This window comes from Littorina saxatilis, linkage group LG2 (assembly GCF_037325665.1).
Source record: "Littorina saxatilis isolate snail1 linkage group LG2, US_GU_Lsax_2.0, whole genome shotgun sequence".
NCBI lineage: Eukaryota > Metazoa > Mollusca > Gastropoda > Littorinimorpha > Littorinidae > Littorina > Littorina saxatilis.
The window spans coordinates 86,333,445-86,356,699 of NC_090246.1; the positions used below are offsets into that span (position 1 = coordinate 86,333,445).

Sequence of the window (23,255 nt, forward strand, 5' to 3'; positions counted from 1 at the left end):
AGTGTCGCATAACCGGAGTGATCTGGAAAGGTGTCAATCTCTCTCTCTCTCTCTCTCTCTCTCTCTCTCTCTCTCTCTCTCTCTCTCTCTCTCTCTCTCTCTCTCTCTCTCTCTCTCACACATACACACACACACACACACACACACACACACACACACACACACACACACACACATACTGATGTCATCTGACTTACTTGGTATCACAAAAGGTGCTGCCTTGCCGGTTTTTGCTGAAAAATAACTCCGAGACAATTAGATTCAATGAATACAATGATACAAGTAACCGGCAAGTCATAAATCCAAGAAGGTGTGGGGACCGACACAAAATAGGCTGGTTGTGGGGTCCGTCACAGAGAAATTAGGTCGAAAGTGGGGTCCGACACAGAAAGTGGGGACCGACACAATGAATTATGGGAACCGTCACGCCTACGTCACAAAAGTGTGTGGGGACCGAACACAGCCAATTTCACTGACTACTTTTGTTGTTTTTATTATTACGGCTGTTTGGATGGCCCTACAATCTTGAAACTTGGGCTGTCTGCTACAGACATGTTGAACTTTTTGCTGGACCAACGACAGTTCCAAGCAGGCATTTTTTGGTAGGAGATTTCTTGCCGATGCTACGAATTATGCAGTTTTGCAGTAAAGTGGAAGGCATTCTACCTAATAACGGCTAAAATATCAAAAACCTTCAATCCAACAGCACCTAGGCATGTAGTGTAAACACTCACAGATCTAACAAGACCATTCTCAGAGAGCAACATTGCGTAATACTACCATAAATGGATGTTTTGTCCGCGAATTTTGGCGTGTGGGAACCGAGTGGGAACCGAACACAAAGGGTCAGGGCACCGAACACAAAGCGTAGGGGAACCGTCACAGTGTCACCGGTGTGTAAGTGTAGCCTATGGGATCGTAACTTTGTCTGTCTGTGCGTGCGTGCGTATGTGCGTATGTGCGTGCGTGCGTGCGTGTGTATTCTGTGGTAGAAACTCTAACATTTGAAGACGTCACATTACATTGACGTCATATTATGACGTAAGAGGGTTAGACGTCACGCGAAGGAAGTACTGAAAGTCTCGGTCATTATTATTTTGAGCGGGCCGAGACTAGTTGGCAGTCGTGTCCCTGATCTAGATCTAGTGTCTCGCTTTCTTGAACAGTGTCACCTATGCTTACTGTGTGTGTGTGTGTGTGTGTGTGTGTGTGTGTGTGTGTGTGTGTGTGTGTGTGTGTGTGTGTGTGTGTATGTGTGACGGAGTGATTGAGTTTGTGTTACTGTTTGTCGATTTCTTACGTGAGCCTTGAAGGCTTCGCCTCTTGTTTGTTTTGTTTTGGCTTGGCATAGTTGGCAGTCGTGTCCCTGTAAGTAGGCTACATGCAGACAGACAGATCTAGATCTAGTGTCTCGCTTTCTTGCACAGTTTCACCTATGCTCTTTCTGTGTGTGTGAGTGTGTGTGTGTGTGTGTGTGTGTGTGTGTGTGTGTGTGTGTGTGTGTGTGTGTGTGTGTGTGTGTTACTGTTTGTCGATTTCTTACGTGAGCCTTGATAGCTTCGCCTCTTGTTTTTTTACGTCTGTCTGAGATCTAGGCTATAGACAACGCAAGCGTAGCACGGGCTACGGCCCACAGGAGCTTTTATCAAAGCGCCGGTCGATCATTATTGGCTCACGTAAGTGTAGCCTATGCGATCGTAACTTTGTCTGTATGTGCGTTTGTGCGTGTGTGTGTGTGTTTGTTTGTGCGTTTGTATGTCTGTGGTAGAAACTTTAACATTTCGTCATTTGAAGACGTCACATTATGGCGTAAGAGGGTTAGACGTCACGCGAAGGAATTACTGAAAGTCTCGGTCATTGTTATTTTTTATTTTGAGCGGGCCGAGACTAGTTGGCAGTCGTGTCCCTGTAAGTAGGCTACATGCAGACAGACAGATCTAGATCTAGTGTCTCGCTTTCTTGCACAGTTTCACCTATGCTTACTGTGTGTGTGTGTGTGTGTGTGTGTGTGTGTGTGTGTGTGTGTGTGTGTGTGTGTGTGTGCGTGTGTGTGACGGAGTGATTGAGTTTGTGTTACTGTTTGTCGATTTCTTACGTGAGCCTCGAAGGCTTCGCCTCTTGTTTACTCCTTCATCCTTACTGTACCTTACTACTACTAGTCGTCTAGTGAATAGTAGTAGGAAGGGTAAGTATGCCAAGGGCCCACCCAAACTTTTTTGCACAAACTTGAAGTAAAAATCCAAAAACAGACTACCAACGTTCCAAAATTCAGAATAAAAAAACAAGAAAGGTAGGTTGTTGGAACGTTTAATTATTGACAAACCAAACCTTACTTTCACAGATAGTGAAACAAAACTTATCTGACAAAAATGTTCAGCCGCTTGCTTCGCTTGTGTCTTCCCTGCAAGCGGCTAAACATGTTGTCAGATAAGTTTTGTTTTACTCATTTTTTGGATAAATGTCTTTGATGACGTCATATCCGGCTTTTCATGAAAGTTGAGGCGGCACTGTCACGCTCTCATTTTTAAACCAAATTGTTTGAAATTTTGGTCAAGTAATTTTCGACGAAGCCCGGACTTTGGTATTGCATTTCAGCTTGGAGGCTTAAAAATTAATATATGAGTTTGCTCATTAAAGATGCCATTAAAATCGATTTTTCGCAAACAGATTTAAATTTGATTGCATCGTATTCTTCATCACATTCTGAATCTAAAAATATATACATATGTCATGTTTACTCTTAAAATGTGATCACAATGAACGAAAATAGATTAATTAATCTTACGATTAAAATTTAAGAAATCGATCCAAAAATGATTTCATCTTATTCTTTGTCATTTCCTGATTCCAAAAACATATAGATATGATAGGCTGTATTCAAAACAAGCTCAGAAAGTTAACACGAATACAGAAAAGCGCGCTTTCTTGCTTAGCACAATACGCTACCGCGCTATTCTGGCGTGTCAATTTCACTGCGTTTTGCACATGGGAGGTGAACGAGTTCCTTTTCGCGGGTATTGACGAAGCTGTACTGTCTTGGTGAAAAAAATACAGTGCGTTTAGTTTCATTCCGTGAGTTTGACAGCTTGACTAAATCAGTAAATGTCGTAATTTCGCCTAACGCGACTTGTTTTATTTCTGTGAACAGCTCAGATCATGGGTAATTTTAACACCTTCACATTTAATTGCTTATTTTATAGCCATCCATTGAATTGAGAAGAAAACAAAGCATACTAAACTGCTAAGCATGAATCAAACAATAAGAAAATAAAAAGAACCAACAACATCGTTTTGTATGTGTGGGTAGTAAACACGTTTTATTTACAAAAGGCACGGCGGAAAATGGCGACAAATTTGTTGCACAGCGACAGGTCACTTTCTTCAACCAAGGCCAGTACTTTCATACATGACAAAGGAAAGCAAATATGGCCTGAATAATAAAGTTATAGTATTCCTTTGCGTGTCTGAGTGATAAACTGTTTTAACCAACTCTCTTCTGAAACGTAATTGCACTCAGCAGATTTGTCTTCCGCTCATAACTTTCGTGTCACACGGTCTTTGCGACAAACAGATAGATCGCATTCTCGCAGAAAATCATTGACAACACAGACCAGTCATTTTTAGCATTGCATTTGGGAAGGGCTACTATTATAGTGTGTTTTAAGAAAGAAAAACATTATAGTATCGGCAGAACACGACCAAATGAGTTTTCGTGTCACAGCGTTATGGGCGTGAGAATTTTTAGACTTTTTGTTCTCACACTGTAGCAAAATCATTGACAACACAGAAAAGTCAGTTTTAGCATAGACATTGGGAAGGGCTACTATTATAGTGTGTTTTAGGAAAGAAAAATATTATAGTATCGGCAGAACACGACCAAATGAGTTTGCGTTATGGGCATGAGATTGGTTTTTTTCACACTGCAGATCATATCTCAAAAACTACTCAGTGGATCTTTATGAAATTTGATATGGATATTTTTGACTGGATTTTCTCATAGAAGGTTTTTCCGTTTATTGATAGAACAGTTTGATGACGTCATATTTTACCGTTTGCCAAAAGGTCGAGGCAGCACTTTCACAGTTACAGTTTTTCATCAATTTGATCGAATTTCTTATCACACAATCTCAGATCTAGGCCGGATTATGGGATTGCATTTCAGCTTGGTCACTTAAAGTTTTGTTATTGAAATGTTTGTTCGAAATAGGCCTATGTCATTTTTTCAAATTTTTAAAAACTAATATTTGAAACAGAAAATGTATATTGGTGTATTCCCTATTGCGTCCTGTATCTAAAACTATATAGTTTTGTTGTTTTGTATTGATAATTATGCTTAAAAATGAAGAAAACCGATAAATAACCATTATCTTTATTTATGAAAAAAGACACTTAAAAACAACTTCTATCTATTCCTTATCATTTTCTGATTCCAAATATATATAGTTTCATGGTGTTTGACGTTGAAAATATGCTCAAACTGAATGGAAATTATACTTCCAAGCTCCAAAAGCACGTCATTTCAAGTGTGGAACACGCTCATGACGTCATACCGAAAGGTGATGAATTATGGCTTCACCTTGCGATGTTTCATTTCAAACATGGTAACATTTTTAAAGGGGCTTCTTTCTCCGATTTTTCTTTGCCCTCTGTCTGTCTCTCTATGTCTCCGTCTGTCTGACTGATTCAATTAAATGTGTAATTACTTAGTTTTGCAAAAGTCAAACTAAGTATGATATACCTAATTGATTCAGGTCTCTAAATTCTTATTGTAAAATTGTGAGTTTTATTCAAAACAAATTTAATTGGTGTTTTAAACTCAATAATGGGGCATGCTGTGATGAGCAGAAGAATGTGTGTTTACGAGCAGAAAAAGCCCATCAAAGTCAAGAATCGTGTTTTTCTTTTTCTATTTTCACCTTGTAGCTTCATACAGACACAGCAACAGTGGTACTACTACTGAACCGATTTTGGTTTTTCTCTGTTTTTCTCTGGATCCATTCCCAGTAACTCTTCCTTATCTTCTCCAGTGTTTTCAGCGTTTATCTCCCTTCCTTCGTGTGGCGTCAATCCATATTCCCGTTACTACGTTACTATTTTTAGAATGTCACGATTGCACCCGTAAGTTGTCCTTACTGTAAAAGTGAAAAGGTCGAATCAATTTATAGCCACGCGAAAAATACACTGTCATCTATCTCTATATATTTATAGATATAGATATACATATATAGATACGGCTTCTCTGTGTGTGTTTGTGTGTGTGTGTGGGCAACACCTGTGGATTGTAGAGTTCTGTTTGTGATGTGGTCTAGCGGCTTTCGTATGTCTGTATGTTCAGGCCTTCTTTCGAGAAGCCATAACAGTTATTCTCAATCCCGTTTGAGTGGACTTCGCCTTCAAAGGTGATTGTGGTGTTTTGGCACTCGGTTACAGTTGCGTTGGGACTCGACATGAAATGTTCAGGCCACTGAATCATTTTCGTGCTGTTCCCATTCCACCTGGGACGGACCTAAGTTCATTCAAAGGGGGTCGAGTGTGACAGGGAGACTACCGTCGCCCTTCACAGCAGACTCTGCAGAGTTGTTCGCCTTAGAAGTTGTGGGCTTTCCTTGCATGTACCCGTAAGTTGTCCTCACTGTAAAAGTGCAAAGGTCGAATCTATTTATCGAAAAATCCACTGTCATCTATCTCTATATATTTATATATATATAGATAGATATATACGGCTTCTGTGTCTCTGTGTGTGTGTGTGTGTGTGTGGAGGCAACACCTGTGGATTGTAGAGTTCTGTTTGTGATGGGGTCTGGCGACTTTTGTCTGTCTGTATGTTCTGGCATTTGAGAAGCCATAACAGATAATATAGGGCTTAGAAATAAGCTCTAAAATTCTCAATCCCGGTGATTGTGGTGAACCGCCACGCTGTCTGTCTCTGTCTCGCGATTCACCACGGCGAAGCCGGGTATTCCTCTAGTATATTGATATATATCTTCCTTCCCACGTAAACCATCTTGTAAATCAACACATTTGTATTTAGGCTTTTACATGCACTACAGGCTTCCTTCTTCTTGGCCACACCAAAGTCTATAGCATTGTTCTTTTCTGTGTTGAGTGGAATATTTTTGCCGAATGATTCAATCTCGTAAAATGACAACAGTGTCACTGAATTATCTTTCTTCGGCTGTGCACTATTCTTTCGAAACGTGTATCCAGCGTTTCAGTTACTTCTAAACCTACAGTTAGGATACATTTAGTTTTTTTTTACTAAGTGTTTAAACATTGACGGGGAATCGAGACGAGGGTGGTGGTCTATGTGTGTGTGTATGTGTGTGTGTATGTATGTATGCATGTATGTATGTATGTATGACTGTGTGTGTGTGTGTGTGTAGAGGGATTCAGAGAAACTATTGCACCGATCTTCATGAAATTTCCCATGAGAGTTCCTTGGTATGATATCCCCAGATTTGTTTTGATTTTTTGGATAAATGTCTTTGATGACGTCATATCCGTTTTTTTGGTAAAAGTTGAGGCAGCACTGTCACGTCCTCATTCTTCAAACAAATTGATTGAAATTGTTGGTCATTCAATCTTCGACAAAGTACGAACTATGGGATTAAATTTCAGCTCGGCAGCGTAAACATTATTTAATTAGTTTGCTCATTAAAGTTGTCATTCAAATCGAATTTTCACTAACACTGTAACAGATTTAAAAATGAGTGCGTCGTATTCCTCAATTTCTCCTGAATTAAAAACTATATGCATATGTCATGTTTACTCTAAAAATGAGCTCAACAGAAAATAGGTAAAGTAAGTACTGCGTTCGCGCGCTACGCGGAGACGAACGTGACCCGTCTCGGTCTTTCGGTGTGGTTAGTCGAGACTATCTTAATATAGTCTCGGCGATTACTGTTTTTGGTGTTAATCTGTTACGTTGATGCCGACAGCTTGACTAAATGTTTTTATATCGCTTCACGCGACTTGTTCTACAATTCGTGTTGGATAATAAGACGAAAACAAAGTTATGTAATTTTGTTGCAGGAAGGGAGGTGGCTTTTGATATAGCTTATTGGATAGCGGGGATGTTGCACAGTGGGTAGCGCACGGAAATCAATGCCTTGCTCGTCCGCGGGTTCGATCCCTAGGTTGGGAAAGCTACTGATTGATTTGACAGACTCAACTCCTTGTGCAGACTGTTTGTCGTTGTCTGAGCACCCTAGTGCATGCATCAGCACTTTTGAGGTTCCATGCTCACAGTGAAACGCAAGTAGCGTGGAGAATTCAAAGACAAGAACTTAAACAAGGAAAAGGGGCAACAGCGGTCCGAAGAGAATCAGGCATTTGTGAACAAGTTACACGAGGGATACCTTACAGGACCACACAATGAAAACAACATGTATTAAACTGACTTCATGTTGACTTGTGTCATGCTACTATGAACTATATTACCCAATATTGACGGACTGTGTGATAATATCTTCTGCTATGGTCTGTTGAGACAGTGATATCAAAATCAAGACCGGAGGTCGAGATTTTGATATCACTGTCGAAACAGACCAATAGCAGAAGATATCGTCACACAGTCAGTCAATGTTAGATATATTGCTAATTCTCTGGACATTTTTGTATTTACTGTAAAGAAATTACAAAAGTATTTGTCTCAGGTTTGGCTGTTCCATATCCCTCCCTCTGGTTATTATTTCTTTTTGTTCACTCTTTTCTTGTACTTTTCAGTATTTCAAAATGTCTTTTCTTTCAAAAAGTCTTTAGTCACTTGCTCAACTAAATTCTGGGATAATTACATTTTCATATATATTTGTTTGTTTTTAAATGTAGGTGTTTTTGTTTTTGAAGTGGGGAAGCAATAAAGAGGTCGTTGATATCAAAACTGATATCGACGGAAATGTCGTCGATATCACTTTTGCACTGAGCTCAGTTTTGCCCAATTGACCAATGGAAATCCACGTAACATATGAAATAGCAATATACAGTAATGTCGGTCTCGCCAATTTAATGCTATCAAACTCCAGCATGGCCGAAGCACTGGTTAAGATCGAAGCTAGACCACATGATTTATGTTGTATGTTCATTGCTGCCTTGTTTACACGTACTCCAAAAGTTCTTCATATTATACGACAGCGAACTGAAAAGTTCCGGGCCCGACTAGGAAAGGAATTGCCGGACACGACTTATTATTATATTCCTTGCTCGCTTGCTTACGGGTACTCCCAAAAGTCTTCATAATTATTATATTGTGAGCATTTTAAATGTCAAAGTGTTTCAGTGCTGTTCAGGATTTTGCCACATTCTTTCAAGTTGATTTCTCTTTTTCTTCTTTTCTTCAGGCTTTGCAGACCTTGGCACCCCATTTTCTGCATCCAGCGAGATTCAGGGACTGTGTACGGCGGACTCTTGTAAGTACAAGTGAATATATTGGATTTACACCAACAGTATTGTTTTATAATCTTCTGGAGCAGCTTGTCTAGGTGTTTGATGAAAGAATCATGATTTTAATGTCAAAATGACACCGTATGCATGCGATTGTCTGTATTTCATGAGTCCGGATGTTTGGTGAAATTTGAACGAGTAATTCGTTTGTTTGTTTGTGAGTGTGGGTTTTTTTTGTACGGAAATAAATTAAATGGCGTGATTGACTCCTTTAATGTGATGTTTTTCTCTGTGCATGTGTGTGTGTGTGTGTGTGTGTGTGTGTGTGTGTGTGTGTGTGTGTGTGTGTGTGTGTGCCGTGTGCGTGCATGTGTGTGTGTGTGTGTGTATGTTCGGTGTGTGTGTGTGTGTGTGTGTGTGTGTGTGTGTGTGTGTGTGTGTGTTTCATGAGTTATCACTTGCACCACCATCCCCTTGTTACACCGCTTGATGAGGTTGGTGGTTGCGATGGCAGTAACAATAGGAATAGTTGTTGTTTAGACAGCATATTCCTCATCCTCCTTCATTCCTTACTCTTCCGTGTCCTTTTCGCTTATTACTTGTCCTTCACATACTTGGAAATTCCCAAACCGAAAAAGGAACTCAATGCAAGCCGCAAAACAAATGATAAACACAAACACAAAAATCCTTGACCTATTACATCAAGAGGAATGAAAAACAGCACCTTTGTTTAAAAGCAGCCTGTGGCTAACTTCAGCAGAACAGTTCTTTTTCTTGGGCTTCGTAGTCAAACAATTTTTGCTATTTACCTGTCTGAATAAGATAATGAAAGAGTTGTTTTTTTCAGTTTCTCGGTTTTTTGTGTGATTGGTTGGTTGTGACACTTTTGAGCTTTCAGTATTTCATGAGAGAGGTTCTGTATTCCGTCTGTCTATTTATTAAAATTGAAATTAAAAAAAACGTTCCTGCGTATGGTTTAAACAGTTTTGTTATTGCATTAGATATAGAATTGAAATAGATAACCTGCTTTGATTTGTTTGTTTGTTTGTTTGTTTACTCCTACAACCTGCACGAGCAAAATATACCGCGTGCTCAATGTAACATAGGGTTAATGAAAACATCTTTAAATTGTAGCAAAGGCCATAGTCCATTTACACTTCTGTTGCGACTGAGAAAGAGGAACAACTGTGAACTGCAGAGAAGACAAACAAAACATCAAACAAACAAAATCATGAAGCATGTGACTCAAAATTTTCAACGAGGCAGTGAGAGTGTATTTCTGTTTCATTCGCTGGCTCTTTTTCTTAGACCAGGAAGATAGCTGCTCAATGAAAAAAGGCAAACAAACAAATGCCTTAAAAAATATTGAGATGAATTGAGATGATAAAAATAGGGCTGTAGTCATGCTTAAAAGTGTTGACATTCGATAACTTCTTCCGGGTTGTCGACGTTTTTTCTACCTGCTTTTGTCAGTAGTGTTGCTGTTACATTTTCATGCACTAGGCTTGCTCGGCCCGACTGGATTTGTCTCCAGCAGTTTGCAGTTGAGTGCAGGAGTCGTTCCTTTACTGAGGAGTTCGCCGCAGTAAGTTTATTCAACGCAATGCGTTCACTTTCTGCAAATTAGTCGGCAGGTGTGTTCGCGTCAGCTGATATCAGTTGGTCACGAATACCATCTGTCTGTGGGATGAACGCATTTCAATGGTTGATTGTGTGTTAATAATGTTCTTACCTGGTGTGGCAGCATACATGTAATGTGTAACATTGACTTACAAAGTTGATATATCGTCAGTGTGTTTATCCTTCTGTTTAGGCTAGCTTTCCAAGTCGAAAATTAACTTTCATTTGACACAAAACCCCTGCCGGTAAGGAAAGACTTGCTGAATTGACATATTGTGAGTTACCAGTTTTTCAACCTGCTGTGTTACGCTAGCTTTCGAAGTGCAAATTCAACTTTATTTTGACACAACACTGACTTGTCTCGGCATGACAAGACTTGCCAAACTGAAAGGAGAAACGTTTGGCTGGAAGCGACATTTAAAACAGTCGTGCACGCATGACTGATTAGGCATACACAACATGCACAAGGATAATTACATCCAGAATTGCTTTGGAGTTTCATTGTGTGACGTCATTGAAACATAAATACGATACGATCTTCTGTGTCGGTTCATATTAAAGAAGTGACATTCTGTACAGTGTAGTTCTTGTACTTCGACCAGGAATGAAGTCTGAGCCTACAACAAATCCGCTGTACATAATAAAAGTGTCAGTGCCAAAAACAGACTGGTAGAAAAGGAAACAGAAGTCAATAACGACAAGTTTTTCGAAAACCGAATGATGATGAGAGGTTTCAACGAAATGAAAACAATGAGCCTTTCTTCCAGTTACATCTGAGGCCAATGAGGAACAAATTCAACCCACACAAAATCATCTTGATATTCCCGATTAGTCATTCAAGGTAGAGCTAGAGACATGACGCGATCGTCTGAATTCAACAAACAAAACCTACTGAAGTTTGTGTACGTCCACATAACACACAAAAACTTTCTGAACCAACTTCGAGAAACTAACCAGTGATAAACATCAACAGCCAAGTCACCAAAAGTGTATAACTTCATGATAAAACTCCTGCTGATATAAGGACAGTATATAATATAACAGTATATTACCACGTTGCCATGGCAGCCAAAGACTCGTCCAACAAGGAACAAGAACTACGAGATTTGCTGAGGAAAGAGCATCAGCGCAGACACGAGTTTGGTGGGAACCTTCAGTGCCTTCTGTCTCACTGGGAGAGAGAGCTGCTGGAACAGAGAACAGGGGGAGAGGTAGCGACGGTGCCAGAACTGTTGAAACGGTTGCAGGAAGTGGACGCCACCCTCTCTCCCCTTCTACAGCAGTGTCAAGATCTCTCCCTGGATGTCGTCAACAAGAGAGAGAAAGGTCAGTTGATTTATCCAACCCGTTAGAGACAATTTTTTTTTAATACATCACACTCCTAAACACCCCCCCCCCCCCCCCCACTACAAAAACTGAATAAAAAATACATGTACTACTAACAAAACTGTGTTTACCAAGAACTCGAATGACTCTCTTTCTAAACTTTTTGTTTATATTTCGGGGTGGTTTTTTTTCTATAGTTTATAAACGTTCCATGAAATTAAGCTTTCTTGGGTGTCTTTTGTTTGTTAATGTATTTATTCATTTATCTCTCCGTTAATATATTCATTAATTCATTTACTTATTTTGTAGGTGGCTCGTTGTGAAAGATTAGATTGAATTGTCTGACAGCAATCAATCTTTAACGATGTTTGCATTGACAGTATTTCTTGTCTTGAGCGGCACTCACTTGATTAAAGGTACTGAACTTGTCAAATCCAGGTGCACGGAGCCCCTGGGGCTTTTAGTCATACCTCAGGCAGCTAACCGTTAGAGGAACTACCAAGTTTCATTGACTTGCACCCAAAGAGTCAAGAACTGCGATTTTTTTACGAATTAATTTCGTACTCGGACCCGGCTGGTCTTTACCTATTTTTGGATCTAAATTTAGATCAGGTAGATCACCACATCATGCACAAAAAGACAGTCACTAGCAAACTATGTCAGACGTCATCATGAGTTTGTGTAAAACAAAATGGAGGCCGGAATCACTCAGTTGAATCGAACTCCGACCAAACACCACGTAATAACTAGGTTAATTTATGCACTCGCGTGAACAAGAAACTGTCGAGCTTTACAGATGTCGTCGTTGGGTAGTTTTGGGTTTGTTTTACTACCATAGGAGGATTTTTGAACTGTAAATGCACTCAGCTGCAACAAAAACGCAAAACGAAGGCTGTGAGCTGCACTGTGCCTTTAACCTTAGCCCGACCGGGTTATTGACGACACACAGAAGACATCGTGGGGCCGTGCGGACCCATGCTTCTCAAAGAAGGAATAATATGCATACCCTTCCGTGGACCCATGCTTTCCAAAGAAACAAAAACGTGCATCCCCTTCCGTAGACGCCGTGGTTAAATTTCCACGAGAAGTAATTAAATTAAATTATTAATTTAATTATTAGGCTACCGTGCGGACTAAAGCTTCTCAAAAAAGGGAAAACGTGAATACCCTTCTGTAGACGTCGTGGGGCCGTGTGGACCCACATTGTTCTGTATTAATTTCGCTCCACGCGACATGCTTATTAACTCCAAAATTAAACAGATCGTAGAAAACGATGTTTAGAGCCAATACCTGAAGGTTTGTGACTTCTCTGCCTAGTTTTTATGTAAGTTCCTTCAGTTTGAGAAACATGGGTCCGCACGGCCCCACGATGTCTTCACTGAGTATTTAGTCTAAAGTTTACCTTTGTTTTTTTAATTACTTCTCGCTGAAATTTAATGATCTTTTAGGACATGAGAGCTTTTTATGTGTCAGGCATTCTTAAAAGCGCATTAAAAAATTCCAACTGGTTTAAGAGATATTTGCAATGCTGAAACACCCTTCCGGGTTCACAGGGACACACGACGACCGGCGAAGGTTAAAGGCACAGTAAGCCTCCCGTAAACCATCACAGATACAATCAGGCTTTTACACACAGTACAAACACCCTTTCATTTAAACACTCACCGATTGAGAACATCCTAGGTGCCCTCCGTAAAGAGCGAACAATTTTTAAAGAATTTATTTTTGCGTGGTTTATCTTACCCCTGAGCCATCGTGAACCCGTGTGATCCAGTTTCCCTTTTTCACAATGTAGTCGTCAGTTAGTCATTTGAATGCGACTCGATGTGAGCTTATCTACAATAGCACGTTGTTATGCACGAAACAAACGGCTGTGGTTCACAAGAACTCTAGCGATGGCTTTTGACTGTTGAGAGGAACGGGGATATGCATAAACACGGTCGTCTGCTACGACCCTTGCGTGACCCTGCTTCCGGGGTTTTCTTTTTTCAAACTTTCCCAACTTCGAATTGTACTGATCTTGTCTTGATGAAAAAAGAATTCTTTATGATTAAAGAATGTTTGTGTAACAAGCTGTCAATTTATTATTTAGATTTTAAAAGTTAGGTCTAGCGCAAAAACGCACCACGGTCCAAAACATTCTGATAATCATCGATCCACGGCTATGGCCAGTTTACATCGATAGAATGAGACCCGAAGGGAAGTAACTCATTTTTGACCTGAGTTCAGGATGGGTCCAAAAAGTGTTCGAGACAATCTGCAAAATTAATTCTTTAAAAATTGCTCGCTCTTTACGTAGGGCACCTAGGATGTTCCCGTTTGGTGAGCGTTCAAATGGAAGGGTGTTTGTACTGTGTGTAAAAGCCTGACAGTATCTGTGATGGTTTACGGGAGGCTTACTGTCCGGGCGTGATTTCCGGTATTGAATATTCATAACAGCCGTCCAGCACCAAAACGAGGCGCCATTGTTGTAGAGGAGCAAGTCCACGAAAATAAATTCTTTGAAAATTTCTCACGCTCGACAGAAAGCAGCCAGGATGTTCCCGTTCGGTGAGCGTTCAAATGGAAGTATGCTTGGACTGTATGTAGACGCTCGGGGAGCTCTGTGATGGTTTACGGGAGGCTTACTGTGCCTTTAAACGTTCCAACAACCTACCTTTCTTGTTTTTTTATTCTGAATTTTGGAACGTTGGTAGTCTGTTTTTGGATTTTTACTTCAAGTTTGTGCAAAAAAGTTCGGGTGGGCCCCCCTTCCTTAAAATCCTGGATCCGCCTTTGGAATAGGGGAAGGGCTCCTAATATGGACCGGCTCCTAATATGGACCACCTCCTGTTCTGACAAACTAACGGCGCTAGAGCGCTCACATTTTTTTAATTGGCTGTATTCACCCTCTCTGGACAACTTGCACATGTCAAAAGAGTTGCAGAAACACAAACCTCAAAACCGTTAGGCTTTTTCTCTTTTTTTCACTTTTGGCATGGTTCACTCTAAATTTGCCGCCTAAAACTGACTCGTTTCTGTCCACAGCCAACGCTTTTATAACACAAAAATTGCTTTATATGACAGCTAAGAACGTATTTGTTACAATTTAGCAGTCTTGACCCCGAGTTTCTCCTGCAAACAAAAAATAATAGCAAAATCTCAAAGAGCAGTATATGTTAAAGGCACAGTAAGCCTCCCGTAAACCATCACAAATACTGTCAGGCTTTTACACACAGTACAAACACCCTTTCATTTAAACACTCACCGCTTGAGAACATCTTAGGTGCCCTCCGTAAAGAGCGAGAATTTTTCAAAGAATTCATTTTTGCGTGGTTTATCGTGAACCCGTGTGATCCAGTTTCCTTTTTTCACAATGTTGTTGTCAGTTAGTAATTTGAATGCGACTCGTTGTGAGCTTATCTGCAATAGCACGTTATTATGTACCTCTGACTATGCACGAAACAAACGGCTGTGGTTCACAAGAACTCTAGCGATGGCTTTTGACTGTTCAGAGGAACTGGCGATGCCTATAAACCGTCGTCTGCTACGAGAACCACGACCTTGCGTGACCCTGCTTCCGGGGTTTTCTTTTTTCAAACTTTCAAAACTTCGAATTGTAGGCTACTGATCTTGTCTTGATGAAAAAAGATTTCTTTTATGATTTCAGAATGTTTGTGTAACAAGCTGTCAATTTATCATTTAGATTTTAAAAGTTAGGTCTAGCGCCAAAACGCACAACGGTCCGATTGTGTGAGGAGACAATCCGCAAAATTAATTCTTTGAAAATTGCTCGCTCTTTACGTAGGGCACCTAGGATGTTCCCGTTCGGTGAGCGTTCAAATGGAAGGGTGTTTGTACTGTGTGTAAAAGCCTGACAGTATCTGTGATGGTTTACGGGAGGCTTACTGTGCCTTTAAAGAAAGTCGTGTCAGTTTGAGTCTTCCAATAGTGCATGAGTGGTTAATATTTCCTCATGCGCGCGCACGTCAGTGTGTTCGTGTGTGTGTGTGTGTGTGGTGCGTGCGTGCGCGGGCGAGCGCGTGTATGTATGTGTGTGTGTGTGTGTGTGTGTGTGTGTGTGTGTGTCTGTCTGTCTGTGTCTGTGTCTTTATGTCTTTGTCTGAGTTTGTTATCACTGTTTCCAATTCTTCTGCCTTCCTTTTTCCTCTGAACCGTCACACAAACCTGAGTTGTCCCGGGTCAAAATTATCTGATCATTCCTCATATCTCGACTTTTCTTCCTGTTCTATATAGAAATGAACGACAAAATCGAAGATTAAGTGATTAATTGTGCTAACATAGCAAAGCTATGGGTAATAAATAACTAAAGCTTCATAATCAGAATCACTGAAGATAAGCGACTGTGCGCTTCCATGAAAATCAAGTTGTTGTCTCTTAAAATATACAAACCGGGCGCGGAAGGGAAATAACCTTCTTTCGTAATTCAATGCATTGCACGGATCAGCCGGTTTGCATTGCTTTCCTATTCGACCCGAGAGCTATTCAGTTTGTGCTGGGGGTTGTAATTGTGTCACCACATATCGGGCACATCTTCAAATAAAGCGTGTGGGCGCTCAAACTTTAAACGGCTGTTTTAGTTATAGATTTTAAACTGTATAAATATTGTACATTTTGCTTTCTTCCGGCGTGGCTCGCTCTTTTTTTTTTTTTTTTTTTTTTTTACCCCATCCTACTTTTCGCCCCTGAGAGAAGCTAATTTTTCACACACAGTTCCCAGAGCCGGGTATAGATTTGAACTCGCCCACAGACTGAGATACAGAGGTCGGTTTGGGGTTTGAATATATACAATTACATACGCGGAAAGCCGGCATAATGATTTGAGTGTTGTGTTGCGGGAAGAAAGGTATATGTAAGTGGTTATGAAGGAATATGATAGCTTGTTTTTTAACGACAGGTTCCAGTGCCGGGGGCGAAAGAGACAGCGGTTACGACACTACCCCGCACACATCCGAAGACTTGGGTGCCCGGAAGAGACATGCTACCCATATGCCCCGTGAGCTTGGTGTGTATGCGCGCTCGAAGGCGCGCCTCCCGCAAGCAAGCGCACACACACACACACACACACACAAACACACACACAAACACATTCTCTCTCTCTCACACACACACACACACACACACACACACACACACACACAAACACACCCACATTCTCTCTCTCTCTCTCTCTCTCTCTCTCTCTCTCTCTCTCTCTCTCTCTCTCTCCCACTGACGTGCTAACATTATAAACTGAGAACCTGAGTGTTTACAAAGAGGGGCACTCAACTTTTTTTTCTTTTTTTTAAAGTCTTGTGTGTGACGATCACGAGAAACTCAGCATTGATTTTCTCCTCGCGAAAAGAATACAGTGTAATAAAGAATCCCTCATTCACACAATTATGTCTGGTTGCGCGTCATTCCGGCATCTGCTCCCATTTCAAAGCGTCAAACCGACTTTGAATTCTTTCGAATATAATACACATCATCAGACTAAGATGTATTCTACAATAAAATACACATATGTTTTCACGAACTTTTCATAAACACACACATATATATTTATCATGCAAATTCGTCTAAACAGCTCCACCCGTTGGGGAGGCATACCCAGAGGTACCCGACAACGCCGAGGCCGCCGAGAGGTCTCTACCGGCGGACGGCGATGCCAGTCAGGACAATAATCACCAGCACCAAGACCCCCAGGAACACACCGATGAGTCCTCTTCCGATTCTGAAACCAGTTCTCCAACTCTAACTTCCCGGGGGGAAAGATTGTAAATGGATGGGGTCGAAACAGAACAAGTCCTGCTGCTTCGTGTCTTGTGGATTGTTCGCTGACTTCGTGTGATAAGTTAGTGGAGTTGTCGATCTTGACTGAAACTCGCACGCTGGCGCAACCCACAGAGTCGAATTGAAATTGGACGATGATTTATTCCTGTCGGAAATGCTCGGGTTTTGAGCTGTTGTCTGCCGCTGGGTTTGGTTTAAAACTCGCACACAACGAAGCCGAACACAGCAAGATACACTCAGTGCAATTAGTTAAAAGATCATTTTCAGAAGTATGGCCCGTACGCACACGACCCACATCATCCGGATCGCATATATCCGAAACGGCATGTAGTAAAGTGATGATGATGTGAGGACTCAGTGAAGAGGACACGCTTGATAATACAGTCTCTGGTCATAAGAAGACACTGTCTCGGTGGGCAGTTTATGACACTTAGCCTTGTTGGCATCATCGACACTTGTAAAGCTGACTGAGGAAGTACTAAGCGCTCGTGCACAAGAAAGGTACCAACCACAGGCACTGGAACAACAGAGATATATACCAACCGGATGGGAGCCAGCCGCAGGGTTGAAATCACTAACAAACCTCACATTCAATCCACCCGACCCTTGCGGCTGGGAGCAGGCCACCCGGTTGGTAACTTTCTTGTGCATATCAGCACTGGCACCCGAGTGAATAATAAAGAAACATTAAAATGAACAAGCGACTTTCATTCTCATCGCCTGTTCATTTTAATGCGTGTTATAACGCTCGCTTACCTATTGTCTATCAGTATTTAGAGCTCTAACTTTCCTTTGTTAGCGGATTGATTTTGTTATTAACGCTCTGTCTCACTTGATTATCGACAGTGCCGATATTTATGTAAAGAAAACGTGTTTGACATGACAGATATCAAGCAATCTGACAGCCTTATACTGAACCGGTGAAAAATAATGTGTAACTTAAGCAGAAAGTGGCTGACATGGAAGTGGTCAGCGTTGATACATCTCACCAGATTACCAGAGTAATGAATACATTCAATTATGTCTCTGATCTTCCTGGGCGTGACTGTCACTTGTGTGTGTGTGTGTAATTTGTACTTATGTAATTTGCACAAAACAGAGTTGTTCGTGCGTGTGGGTATTGCCGTGTGTGCGAGTCAGTGTGTGTGCGAGTCAGTGTGTGTGTGTGTGTGTGTGTGTATGTGTGTGTGCCGGTGTGTGTACGTGCATGTGTGTGTGTGTGTGTTTCCAGGCTGACCAACTTGCATCCTTACTCACACAGAGATTATGTTTTATATCTGTATATATATGCAATGATCACCGTGCAATTATCGAATTGCAATCATCCAATTACCCTTTCCATATAAGCATACGTTGTATTCGTCGGCGGCGGAATCAGATATTTTATTACATCATAGTTTAAGAGCAGGTTTATAAAATACACCGCTAGTTGTGCTCCATTTGCTTAAATTGCCGGATTGTATGCGGGCATTGTTATTTGCAATTATCTGAATACATGTTTCATAAACCAATCATCGAATTGTAGCCTATTGATTTGATTTGATTTGAGACACATTTGTTGTTATTGTGATAGGGTGGAGTGGAAGGGGGAAACTATAGGCCAGGAAGCATAAATGAGACGCCAAGACAGAGGTTGCGATAACGTGACTTTTAATTAACGTACACCAGAAAGCAGTGTAGTTCCTTCCTCAATATACAGCCGCGCACAACTCGTCGGAACTTGAATTACGATCCAGGTCGAAAGTCACTTCGCTGATCATGATAAACCCAGCTCTAAAACGTTTGTTCAACTGAACACACACACAAAGTCTCTCTAAAGTGACAATCCTCGAATCACTCCTTCGCCAAAATACAGTTATAATGGCCCAAACTATACTACTTGCATTGATTATTACAGAAACACAAACATCGTTCAACTACAACTAAAACATCACAATCCAAGATACGCACACTGACACGTCTTCACACTTCGAAATCACACCGGGTACTCTTCTAGCCCACGCTATTATTCTGACTCACGCGCGCTCTCGTTCAAACAATCAACCAATAAGAAAACAGCCTCCATACACACCTACAATTAGCTACAACACACAATAATCCTAGCGGGAGACACAACTTGGGTCAGGGGAAGATAATAGACTGGGAGTGAAAGAGAGGGACAACATTTCTTCTTTTTTCTTTATTTGGTGTTTAACGTCGTTTTCAACCACGAAGGTTATATCGCGACGGGGGAAGGGGAGAGATGGGATAGAGCCACTTGTCAATTGTTTCTTGTTCACAAAAGCACTAATCAAAAATTTGCTCCAGGGGCTTGCAACGTAGTACAATATATTACCTTACTGGGAGAATGCAAGTTTCCAGTACAAAGGACTCAACATTTCTTACATACTGCTTGACTAAAATCTTTACAAAAATTGACTATAATTATTCTATACAAGAAACACTTAACAAGGGTAAAAGGAGAAACAGAATCCGTTAGTCGCCTCTTACGACATGCTGGGGAGCATCGGGTAAATTCTTTCTCGTCCCAACCAATATGGGACTCCCCCTAACCCGCGGGGGGTAGGGACAACAGTACATGAAATCGCCACACGGCTACATTATTACTGGATATTTTTTCATAATTTACATTATGGGATATTGTTTATACATGTACAGCATTTATTGAGTGAATATTCAGTAGTACTCTCAAAAACTCACTACTCAAAGCATTACTTTTTCTTGACAAGCTTTAAGTTTATTGCTTTCTTAACAGCAATTCCGTCTGAGTTCTAATTCTACGTCATTCATTTCAGTTTCCAGTTCAGTCAGTTAGTTGCCAGTTTGTTTTGCGTTTGAGTTAGTTCTACTCACAAATGGAAATTAGTACTTTTTGTCATTATTTTCACGGCTTTTTATTCATATCGAATTGGGTGACAAAAAAAACCCTGTTCTGTCAACAACCTACCACACATCTTATATTAACATGATATGTATAGACAACAACAGGGTAGATCACGTACGAAGTGACAGTTATTCGGGACCAGTTTCTTGACACATATATGAGAGAATGAGAAGAAGCGAACGATTAAGCGACTTTCAGTCTCGTTTGAATCAGCGTTAGATGAACCTATACAAACGACTATATCTTGTTATTGTAATTATAGGCTGGACTGATTGTCTGTACGTATGTAAATATTATTTTGTGTCATCTGTGTTCCTAACGAACGATGATTTGTCTGCATCAGACAAAGTTGAGTACACAGTTTTCTATGAATAGATTCATTGAATGCATTTGAAGTGAAGTTTGTTGATTTGTGTGTGTGTGTGTGTGTGTGTGTGTGTGTGTGTGTGTGTGTGTGTGTGTGTGTGCACGGTGTGTGTGTGTGTGTGTCAACATGATGTGTGCCAGTGTGTGTGTGTGTGTGTGTGTGCACGGTGTGTGTGTGTGTGTGTGTGTGTGCCGGTGTGCGTGTGTTTGTGTGTGTGTTTGTGTCACGGAGTGTATGTCAATGTGTGTGTGTGGGTGTGTGTGCCGTATTTGTGTGTGCAGTGTGTCTGTGCGTGCCGCGTGTGTGTGTATGATGCGTGTGTGTGTGTGTGTGTCACGTGTGTGCCGGTGTGCATGCGTGCATGTGTGTCAGTGGTGTGTGTGTGTGTGTGTGTGTGACCACGTGGTTGCCATGTGACAGTCTTTAAAACACAAAGCAGGTCAGTTTAAAAGAAATGTCAAATAAAAATCAAGCTGGACGGATGGACAGACGTATGACGGACTTCAATGAAAAGTAACTGCATGCACACAGGCTTCACCTATAACGGAAGAGCCACTTTATCCGTCTATCACTGCTAAAAATTAAAAAAAATAGGTAACTGAAATCAAAAAGGTCTAGAGGCAACAAAACAAAATGTCGGTCGCCCAGTTTGGGTAATCGCACATACCCATCGTTGTTGCGACCTAAAATAAAACTGATTGAAATTTTGGTCAAAAATTCTTCGTTGGAATTGCAAGTTCAGCTTCGAAGTTTACTGAAAAAACAGTTCATTAATTTGCTAATTAAAATCGCAATAAAAGACACAAATGTTATTTTATTGGATTCTTTATTTTTTTCTGAATCATATGGATATGTTATGTACTCCGAATTGGTATTAAGCTTAAAAATAACCCAAAAAACAAAAAACACACAGACACACTACACACACAACCACCCACACACACTCACACACACACACACAGCACACACACACATCGGCACACACACACACACACTGACACTGCACACACACACCATATGCATACATACACGCACACTGACTGCACACACACACTGACACACACTGACACCACACACTGCACACACACACACACACACTCACCGTGGCACACACACACACACACACACTCACCGTGACACACACACACACACACGTGACACACACGACACACACACCGTCACACCGTACACATAGGCTGACACTGACACACACACACACACACACACCCGGCCACCCGTGACACACACACACACACACACACACACACACACACATGAAAAACGATGTTTTGTGCAAATTAGGTCCCCCTTATACGTAATACGTAATCTAGGACGACGGGTTTCGGTGAATAGGCCTACTTCACTGTATTAGTTTTGACTCATGATTTCATCATTACTGACTTTGTCTAAATGTTTGAGTATCGCTGCGACTCAGTTGTTAATAACTTGACTGAATTGCCTTTCTTTTCTATGTCGCTGAGTCTGTAAGTCATCGCTGTCAGTCAGCCTCACAAACTTCAGTCAATTACTGAGTCAGTCAGCCAGCAGGTGTGACGTTTTCAGTCATCTTTCGCCGTGGTGATATTTCGATTCTCGGCCTCGTTGATCTAGTATAAACTCTACACTGAACAAAACCACCCTTCGATAGTACTGATGAGCGACCTTGTGTACCTTACATTCATGGGGCCAAATTTGTCCAACCAATTTTTTTTTATTTAACTTAGAAATTTGATTCATTTTAAAATGTTTCCCTTCTTACTCAAGGGACGTAACCACTCGGTACACGTTTTCGAATAAATCGATTTTGGGGGTGAAATCTATTACATTTAACCACCAATTTTCTTCACATGCAAGAAACTGACATGCTTTTCGTCCATAAATAATTTCACTTCTTAATTTTACCAGGAAACAACATTTCAGTCTTGAGTATATATCGAGGGGGAAATATGTACACAGGCGAAAGATGAAATCGTGACACCGGTCAGTCACTGAGTCGTCAATCGCAGTGTCAACTCAGTGATCAATGAATCCATTAGTTACTAGCCGCACTGAGTTACTGGTTACGGTGAGTTAGTGCGTGAGTTCACTTGAATTGCTGTATTTATAGTTGGTAATTCTGTAGGTTCGTTTTGCTGTCAAATGTCTGGTCGGAAGGCAATAGGCTACCTATATAATTATATATGTCACCATGAAATTACTGGAAGTCAACTAATTACTTGATTTACAGCCCTTCTAAGATATTTAGTCGTATAACACACAAAGAACATGGTAGAAAAAGAGAACAGAGAATATTAGAAACACAGCAGTACCTAAATCAAGAAAACTGGGGTAGGAATATATCGGAATGTTCAGTTGTTACAGAGAACAAGGAGGTGACCTCCCCCTTGTGGCAAAAACGAAAGAAGAGAAAAGTTAGCTCCCTTGATGCGCACCAAGCGCACCTTCCGGGAACACATCAGCGCGCGAACCAAAACGAAAGAAACCATGGAAGAATCTCTAAATGATTTAAGAAGGTATGTACTTGGTTCTACACAATAACACGTGAATGAACATTGTAGTCTGAAGGCGTTGATGAACTCTCTTTACATTTTCAAAGACACAGACGTAAAAGTTTTCTTGGAAGTTTGAAGTAACCCAATATGGCGGTCATTTCGGTTGCACTCCTCACTTACAGCTACACTGATCGTTTCTCCCATTCCAAATCTTAATGTCTGAGTAAATTATTTACAGGTTAAAAATCGCCCTAGATGAAGTAGGTCTTTTTTCATGTGGAAGGTAAACAGATTCAACAATGACTGAGCAATGCTTGTAAACACATCATACTTCTTCTTCTTCTTAGTGATAGGTAGCCAACATCATCTTGGACACCCGGCCAGTACTGAAACTGGACACCCGGCCAGTACTGAA

General features: G+C 40.9%; 2 protein-coding genes across 2 annotated transcripts in view; both read left to right on the plus strand.

Annotated features, from left to right (window-relative positions):
• The first annotated feature begins 9,822 nt into the window (after positions 1 to 9,822).
• LOC138960005 (uncharacterized) lies at positions 9,823 to 20,370 on the plus strand. The gene is made up of 3 exons (XM_070331723.1): positions 9,823 to 11,325; positions 16,223 to 16,330; positions 16,892 to 20,370. The coding sequence occupies exons 1-3, from the start codon at positions 11,061 to 11,063 to the stop codon at positions 17,083 to 17,085; spliced, it is 567 nt and encodes a 188-aa protein (XP_070187824.1). The 5' UTR covers positions 9,823 to 11,060; the 3' UTR covers positions 17,086 to 20,370.
• A 2,402-nt stretch (positions 20,371 to 22,772) lies between these two features.
• The window catches only part of LOC138960435 (pneumococcal serine-rich repeat protein-like), a 42,032-nt gene continuing 41,549 nt past the window's right edge, over positions 22,773 to 23,255 (plus strand). Inside the window, exon 1 of the mRNA XM_070332347.1 lies at positions 22,773 to 22,861. Coding sequence (XP_070188448.1) covers positions 22,773 to 22,861 — 89 coding nt within the window. The remainder of the gene's footprint in view (positions 22,862 to 23,255) is intronic.

Bases quoted from the DNA above. Each gene is read 5' to 3' on its own strand.
- LOC138960005 (XM_070331723.1), top strand. From the start codon at position 11,061: ATGGCAGCCAAAGACTCGTCCAACAAGGAACAAGAACTACGAGATTTG. The intron at 11,326-16,222 runs GTCAGTTGATTT...TTTTAACGACAG, and splicing joins CGTCAACAAGAGAGAGAAAG to GTTCCAGTGCCGGGGGCGAA. The intron at 16,331-16,891 runs GTGTGTATGCGC...TCGTCTAAACAG, and splicing joins CCATATGCCCCGTGAGCTTG to CTCCACCCGTTGGGGAGGCA.